The sequence below is a fragment of the Phalaenopsis equestris genome, unplaced genomic scaffold (assembly GCF_001263595.1).
Source record: "Phalaenopsis equestris unplaced genomic scaffold, ASM126359v1 Scaffold000223, whole genome shotgun sequence".
NCBI classification, from domain to species: Eukaryota; Viridiplantae; Streptophyta; class Magnoliopsida; order Asparagales; family Orchidaceae; genus Phalaenopsis; species Phalaenopsis equestris.
Window position 1 is genome coordinate 1,442,665 of NW_018164665.1, and position 9,141 is coordinate 1,451,805.

At 34.9% G+C, this 9,141-nt stretch overlaps 1 protein-coding gene across 1 annotated transcript; it reads left to right on the forward strand.

Moving 5' to 3' along the window:
• The first annotated feature begins 445 nt into the window (after positions 1–445).
• Positions 446–8,678, forward strand: LOC110023240 (probable 2-oxoglutarate-dependent dioxygenase At5g05600). The gene is made up of 3 exons (XM_020722553.1): positions 446–966; positions 1,980–2,310; positions 8,411–8,678. Exons 1-3 carry the CDS (start codon positions 497–499, stop codon positions 8,657–8,659), a joined length of 1,050 nt encoding a protein of 349 aa, XP_020578212.1. The 5' UTR covers positions 446–496; the 3' UTR covers positions 8,660–8,678.
• The last annotated feature ends 463 nt before the right edge of the window (positions 8,679–9,141 follow it).

The following is a 9,141-nucleotide window of genomic DNA, read 5'->3' on the forward strand; positions in this document are numbered from 1 at the left end:
TTAATGCATAAATCAAATCAAGCGCCTCAACAAGAGGAACCCAACGAACCAAAGATTACTCAAATTTGAGATCATTAAGACCCTCAAATCATTAAAAAAAAAATCCCCCATTATCAAGGTGGTTGATATAGATCGTTCGATCAAGTGTTACGAAAGATAGTTGTCGAAGAACTAAAATATCTCTCGCCAAAGACTATAAATAGACCTCATCTCGTCACTATAAATATCAAACTAAGTAAAAACATAAAAATTATGTTCTATTTTCGTAAACATCACATAATTTCAGTTCTTTCTCTCATTATACATAAGAATAAAAGCAATATATACTTTGCTCAAATTTGAATCAAACCACAATACTCACATTTATCACGTTTCCCACTCCATCCCTTCATTCAACTCACACTCCCTCCCCCACCCGTTTCCTCTTCACTTCCTCTATATGAAACCCAAACCCAACACCAATTCCCAACCCATAACTTCCTCCAATCCCTCCACCATGGACTGCCTCAACGACTGGCCCGAACCCGTCGTTCGAGTCCAATCCATCTCCGAGAGCGGCACCGCCCTCATCCCCTCCCGATACATTAAACCCGTGGCCGAACGACCGACCATCGTCCCCGACACCGACACGGACACCGAACCCATTCCGGTCATCGACCTCAGCTCAAACATGGCTTCAGCTGTCTCGAAGGCATGCCGAGAATGGGGATTCTTCCAGGCGGTGAACCATGGAGTCAGCCCGGCGTTGATGCGCCGCACGCACGAGTTGTGGCGAGAGTTCTTTCATCTTCCTATGGAAGCAAAACAAGCTTATGCTAATTCCCCAAAGACTTATGAGGGCTATGGCAGCAGGCTGGGGATGGAGAAAGAGGCCATTCTCGACTGGGGAGACTACTATTTCCTCCATCTCTTCCCATTGTGTCTCAAAAACCATGATAAGTGGCCCTCTCTCCCACCTTCACTCAGGCATGTATACAATTACAGAATTATATCTTTCTACCTCTATATATTTATATTTTTTTATATAAAAAAAAGGCATGACGGGAGACTATTATACGAGTCCCGACCATCCCTAATATGCTTAAGAATTCGAGTAGCACACCCTACACTTGGGTAGAATTGAACCCAACACTAGAGGAGATTTACAACTCACAAGAAGATGCCCGACCAACTGATCTGAGTACACGACACACACACACATTGCAGTAGAGTGGAGTATAACCGAAGATGGTGATTAAGGGGATGTCTAGTAAACGATGACATTTAAGTTATTAGAATTTAGTAAATACGTTGAAGCATAATTGCTTGGCAAGTAAGTAGAAAAAACTGAATAGCTCTTTCTCTAAATCCCTTAAATCCATTGATTTGTGAGATTTAGTAAATCCGAGATTTACAATCGTAATCAATGAAATCCCCATTTTTCAAATTTGCGGCTTTTTTTTGTCCATAACGATCTTTTTGCAATATTTAGTCTATATCAAGGTTAAATCCTGCCATAAATATGTTGCTAGACAACCCCCAAGGCCGTGTAGCACATTTTTCACAAAAATTTAGCCATCTAAATAGAGAAATTATTGCATACAGACACCGCATGTTTCTTTGCATGCGGTGTCCGATCCTGACCGTAGATCACGGTGATCTACGGTCAGGATTATTTCAGTTTTTATTTAAAAAAAAAAATTTAGGTGTGGCCTACCGAAATACATCTGACTGATTTACGGACTGATTTACGGCCAGGATCAGACATCCGTATGGAATAATTTTTACATCCAAACACCAAAAAAGAAAAAAAAACTAAATACAACTTTCCATCATACCCAAATCTCTCTTTCCATTATCTCTCTCATGTAAATCCGGATTTATCAAATCTACTATGAGGCGAAATCATGCACTTCGACCAACTTTACCGACTTGATAAATCCTACTTAACGTAAATCCGCAGCAGGTAAACGCCGCCTAAAGGTGCAACCTTTTTGCAGGGAGACGGTGGAGGAGTATGGGAGGGAGCTGGTGAAGCTTTGCGAGAGAATGCTGGGCCTGCTGTCGGCGGGGTTGGGGGTGGCGGATGGAGCGTTGCAGAGGAGATTTGGCGGCGAGGAAGCAGGGGCGTGTATGCGGGTGAATTACTATCCCAAGTGCCCGCAACCGGAGCTTGCGCTGGGGCTGTCGTCGCACTCGGATCCCGGCGGCATAACGGTTCTGTTGCCGGATAATGAGGTGACGGGGCTGCAGGTCCGGCGCCGGAGCGGATGGGTCACGGTGCACCCGCTCGCCGATGCTTTCATAGTCAACGTCGGCGACCAGGTCCAGGTATCCGTTATACTTCCCTATGTTTGGTTCAAGTTTTAAAAATTTTGAAAGGTGTGGTTATTTACTTAAATACCTTACAATTCTAATGTATTTGCATGTATCAAATGCATATAATATTTAAATTTTTAATATCACGTTAAATATATTCTTATTATCATCAGGAGCGGACCCGCATAAGGTCGGTAGAGCAATTGCCACTCGTAAATTCAAGTTCTTACTTATATGAGAAGACAATTTGATGTTTTGTCATATCTTAAAACATCAATTTTGACTCTTCGAAAATATCACTTTGCTCTTCATTGCTCTAATATCATTTTGTTCTTTGTTGTCATAATCTCGCATGAAATATTTTATCGAGCTATTAAATAAAATGTAAATAAATTCTAGGATAATATAAATAAAGTATTAAATTGAGCTAGTTCGAGGGAGTGCTTATTCCATCAGAACACCAGACGCAAGTTTGCATCCAGAGTCCAGTGGGCACTTGTCACGTGGCAAGTGGACCCCACTGAAATACACTCATTGGGTAGGTTTTTTTGAGGGTTGGGACACACTTGTCACGTGGCACATGACCACTGGACTCGAGGGGTTCATACATTAAAATTAATGTGTGGAAATTTGCATACATGCCACACAGTTCTTATGCATTTACATATCTACCACCAAATGTTTAATATTTACCATTACAACACCTTAGTGTCATAAACTATGTGGGTATATGTGTAATTATGCGGCAGAATTGTAGGGTATATATGTAAGAGTAAATGAATTACAGCATCTTAATCGTTTTCGGCGTGCCTCACGTTTAGGAGACTATAGCATAGAGAAACAAAACGGCTTGTGGGGCAATGCATGCGTAGAAGATTCCAACGTGGGGCTTCAAACCCTTACAAGTCTTTCTTTAATCTTTAGCATTAGCCTTATGGAACACAAGATGGAATATTATATATATACATATATATCTACATATATATTATTATATAATATACATAATCTTATTGTACATGAAGTCCGAATGCATTTGAATTCCATATCTAACATTTTTCGGAATATAATAGCTTATTATTACTTATCTAAACTTTCTTCCATGGTGACCTTATTCGTGTTGTGCTATTCGATACTAATTATATCATTGGGCGGGGGTGGCAAGGGTGGCAAGGGTGGCAAGAGAAAGAGACCTGTCAAGAAGTTCTCTTGTCATTTTACAATTCATTGAATGTGAAGCATTCAATAAGTCTATTGGAATTTCGTTATTCACGATGCACGGTGATCCCTGTTAAGCATCCAAGGCCATGGCTGAATGGTTAAAGCAGGTTAAAGCACCCAACTCATAATTGGCAAATTTGTAGGTTCAATTCCTGTTGGATGCATGCCAATGAGAACATTCAATAAGTCTATTGGAATTGATCTGTATCAATGGAATCTCATCATTCATGCGTAGCGAATTGGTATGATATATTCATACGATAGCATATGAACAGTAAGAACTAGAACTATTATCGATACTAGAACTCGTAGGGAAGAAAATAGATTCATGGATGGAATCAAATATGCATCATTTACAGAAATAAGTATTTGATTATTGGGGAAGAATCAATATACTTTTAATGTCAAATCAGGATCAACGATGACACAAATAAAGCATGCAGTCGAACTCTTCTTTGATGTCAAGATAATAGCTATGAATAGTCGTCAACTCTAGGGATATTCTATTCCCTCCTATTCAAAAAGAGAGAGAGAGAGAGAGAGAGAGAGAGAGAGAGAGAGAGAGAGAGAGAGAGAGAGAGAGATTGTGCTTATACAAGGTTGTATGATCAAGAGGCATTTACAAGCATACAACATAATTTTTATCTATTTGCTTGTCTAATAACTAACTAAACATTCATACTTATATGCATATCATTCAAACATTTAACATCATGTCAAAATAATACAAAGACTATCTTTTTAAGAGTGAGATATGATTTTTAATGCATAAATTTATGACACCAAATTGTTATAAATATAAATATCAAACTTTGGGTGTTAGATATACAAATATTTAAAATCTATGGATCATTAGAACAAATGTGAAAAGTAAAATGAAATTAAATTTATATGAGATTTTTTTTCAATAGTTTTGCAGCACTCAAAATCATATTATATTAAAAATCAAATAAAAATATCATAAGGAAATAATAGACAATATTATCAATTAAAATCTTCAGAAGTTTAACAACAGTATTTTACATACATAGCATCTAATTCATATGTATTTATATATATAACCCTTAAATTTAATTTCTTACATTTATATCACCCAATTCTTTCATATCATATCAAAAATATCATTTTTTTTTTTAATTTTACAAAGTGAAATACATTTTTCATGCATAAGAAAGATGATATATTTAGGTGTAAAATGTAGCACGTGCTATATATACATTGCACACAATTCTTTTGTATTTACATATGTCAAAACTAAACTTCCTTATTTACACACATATCACTTCACTTAATGATCTGCCGAGTTAGAGGGGCAAGTCGTTGTGCACCTCATTCCCCTTCTCTCTATACATCTCTCTCCTGATTCCCACCACTATATCCCTTCGGTGTGACGCACAGAACAATCTCAGATTCAATAGTGTGCAAATGTATGTACAATTTCCAGAAGTTTAGGAAGCTTTACGTACATTCAACTCACTTCTTATGTATTTACACATCTCTCACCTAAATCTTACTTATTGCAAATTTAAGCAAATCACACTAATATGATAATTTAAGAAACAAATTAATATTATAATACTCTACAATTTATTTCAAAAAGTTTAGATATTGAGAATTACATTAATTTGAAGGGCAAAGAATACAATTCATGCAGGAGTCGAATACACTCAACTGAGAGATGACGCAGCTGAAAAAAGGCTTTAAAGAAAGAATTTGCCTCCTGTCATGAATTGCACTAGATGACTAGTGAGGGATTTTTGTGTCCACCATATCACTTTGGAATACATATATCTAAATGATCAAGTGCGACGTTTAAAGAATAATATACCACTTCAATGGGAGGAAGTACTACCTTGAAATGGGTCTGATCATTCGAATGATGAAATCTATGTGAGTCTACAAAACTAGAGTTTTCCCTTATTTATGGGTGTAAGATAAGATTTATGTTATTATGAGGTTTAGTTCCTTGCAAAAACAAGCCCTCATGGTTAATTATATCTTTAGAGCTGTGAGCCTTAAATAAAACTCTTAAGTAATATTGTGGCCCATGTTATTCAAATTGCAATGTTGAGCTTTCAAAGTTAAGATTTTAGAGATGAAGGAATGATTTAAGTTTAGAGTTTTGGAAGAATTAAGTTTAAATAGGATTTACAATTCAATGACATTGTGTCATGAAAGCTGGACAAAAGGGCTTAACTGTCGAGGGAGGAAGGTTTGCCTAAATAGTCTAAAAATAATCAGTATTGGTGAGCTTGAAGAGGATCAATAACAAGTTGGATGAGTTAATGTTTGGAGCTTTGAATACAAAACATATGAAGGGATTAGTTTGAAGTTGCATAAGATTGAACGAAGTTTCTGAATTAAAGGGCAGAATGGAGTATGAAAGATTTCTACATGGAGGTGAAACCTTACTTTTGGAATACTCCTAGACTCTTTAAGAAATCCAATTAGTAGGACTAACCTATACTTTAGGAATAAATCCTCTGATCAAAATGCTCATGACTTTTCATTATTTTGGGTGTGTTGATATCCTTCTAGTACAACCAGTCTTATAACCAGAAATCTTCCTTGAGTGCCATGACATGTGGAGGGTTTCTTAGTTTCAAGGAAGTTAGAAATGTCTTCGTCGGCCACCATGGGTTAATTCATGCTAGGACATTTCCTATAGTTTCATGAGATAAGATTGTTGGTATTATATATCATAGTCCTTAGCACTAACTAAAATACCTATTAAACTAACTTATACTTCTATATTTAGGCACGCAGGGTATTTATGATCCTCAATTCTTATGTCTAAGTTGGCTAAACTAGGGTTTGCGTGATTTGCCCTGGTTTAGTTCACGTTCTTTTTGTTGGTGGGTTTTAGATTTTGTTTGGGGTTCGATATTTAGGTTGTGGTTTGTTTTAGCTCCTAATTTTGTGAGTTGGGATGAAAATAAGGTTCCTCCTAAGTTCAGAGATTTTCAATTGATTTTCTATGTTAGTGTTCTTTATTTGATTTTATTCTTAAAGTTTTGAGTGCCATGTTAAATGTTCATGGGGTGAAGCAGCTTGTGAGAGGTTCCCCTCCTTTTTTTTTATCCTATTTTTTGTTTGTTTGTTTATCACATGAAAAGAACTAAACATGGATATGAATTATTAGACATGGAGCATGAATTTTGATTCACTATGCATACAATACTACACATGAATGACTACACATAAAAACAAGACTTAAATTTAGTTTTGATTAGACTTGGGTTGTAGTTGAGCTAAGGTTCTTAAATAAGGTCATCTAAGGTCAATTAAGGTTAGCTAAGGCCAGTTCAAATAAAATTGGATAAGATTTTGGTTCGGTTGCGTTCAATTTGGGTTTCGTTCAAATTGGGTAAGAACGACTCTTTTAAACTTAACAAATGATATAATCAACTTGATTTTCATATGAGAAAACAACTCGAGAGCTGACTCTTTAAAGATTGTGAAGAACAGTTGGCATTTTAGCGCATCATTGATGTTGAGCAGATAGATGTTGGATTTAAAGCAAGGATGAATTTGCTGAAATTAGTTTTGAAGATCTTTAGCTTGAAAATTAGCTTGGCCTCAAAGATCTCTATCAATAAAGCATTAGATGGTAGTGGTTTCTTTTTCTCAAGTTACCCCTCTAGTCAGTGATGTGTGGGAAATAAGTGTTTCTCTTCAAAATCTAAATAGATGCTTCATTGTCGATATGGGGCAATGCTTTTTTCCAGAGTTCATTCTTTAAACTGCTCAATCATTAGAGTTCTCATGTAACTGCACTATGATAGTAATTCTAGGGATTTGCTCCAAAATCCCTTTGATCATTATGCTAAGCACCTCTCTTCCATCTCAGTTGCCCGCATGCATTTTACAAAGACATGGTTCTTTAAATTAGTTGATGTCTCCCAAGCTAGTGCTTCTAATAATTCCTTAGGGGCTCCTTAACAATTTTTTTGTGCAACCCTTTTGAATGATGACATAAATTTATACTCATTACATCATTAAAGATGTACAATTCATATTATTCTATCACCAGATTACATCAGAATGTTACTTTTCATAAGGAAAAAAAAGGAAGAAGTAAAATGGAATATAAAGAAAACCATAAAGTGACTGTAGAAGAAAAAATCACTACAAAACTCAATAATATAAGGGCTTTGAACCTTGACCCTTTAATTGTGATTTCACACTATGAAATAACACCTTCTATCCCCATGAGTATCTATTTAAAGGTAGAGACTATACAAAGGTGTGAAACGAGATTGATTGATTACTCAATATAAAATACAAGAGACAAGTAGCCTGAGAGCTTTAATTAAAATTTAACTTCAAAGAAATCATCAATTCTCTTAATAAAAATTATTAGGAAGCTTCTAGGCACTTCACTGTGAATCTATTGAGTTCTCTATATGTTTAATGGTCCTAATTTTCTTGTACTTGGTAAGCAAACCTGCTTCTCTGGTAGCTAGAGAGTCTACTTTGAACCTAGTTAGTAAGTTTATCTTGAGATTGTTTCAACATATTTATCTTAAATTTGATTGATAAGTTTTCCCTGAACCTAAGAGATGGGTCCTTGAGAGCATTCTAACTTTATAAAATAATTGAGATTTTCACACATAACATTCCAAACACATCTAAAAACTACCTTAAATTTCAACTTTGCTACAAAATCTAAGTCGCAATTATTTTTTCGCATTAAAATCTTAATAATTTGTTAGCTATGAAGATAAATACATTAATCTAATAATACATTTTTTATAAAAGTGGAAGTATAAAAATATACAACATATTGATAATTAAGGTATAAATTTTTTTGTGGTATGTTTGGAATAATGTTGAATAAAAAATTTTAAAAATTAAAATGGAAGAGTCAATAGTTATTGTTAAATTTCATCAGGTTATGAGCAATGCTACTTATCGAAGTGTGGAGCATCGAGTGGTGGTGAACTCAAAGATAGAGCGATTGTCAATCGCTTTTTTCTACAATCCACGCAGTGATATGCCAGTGGAGTCCATTCCAGAGCTAGTGGGCCCGAATCATCCCGCTCTGTACCAGCCCATGACATTCGATGAGTACCGATTGTATATTCGAAAACACGGGCCGCGTGGCAAATCTCAAGTTGAATCTTTAAAAGCCATTGGTTAATTCCTCTCCATGGGGATGATCAGACTCAGGGGGTTGTTAAGTCCTTTTTTTTTTTTTTTTTTTTTTTTTTTTTTTTTTGTAACACTAGAAGGTCTATCCTTTATTTTAAGAGATTGATTTTAATATCTGTGTGTGTGTGTGTGAGAGAGGAATATTACTTGAAATAATAGAATAATCATTTTATTAGATGTTATGACATTAATATTTTTTAAAACTAAATATATTTAAGACTAATGATTTAATTTAAATACAAGTGCTTCATTTTTTTATTTATAATGCAATTTAATATCATATATTTTAAAATATATAAGAATACAAATTAATTCTCATATTAATTTTAAAATATAATTTAAAATTAAATTGGCTTTATATATTGTCAGCTAAAAACTTATAAAAAATACAAATTAAGAAAATTAAATAAAGAAAAACCATTCCATTTAATGTACTTTTCATGCATATATATATATATATAGAGATTGTGC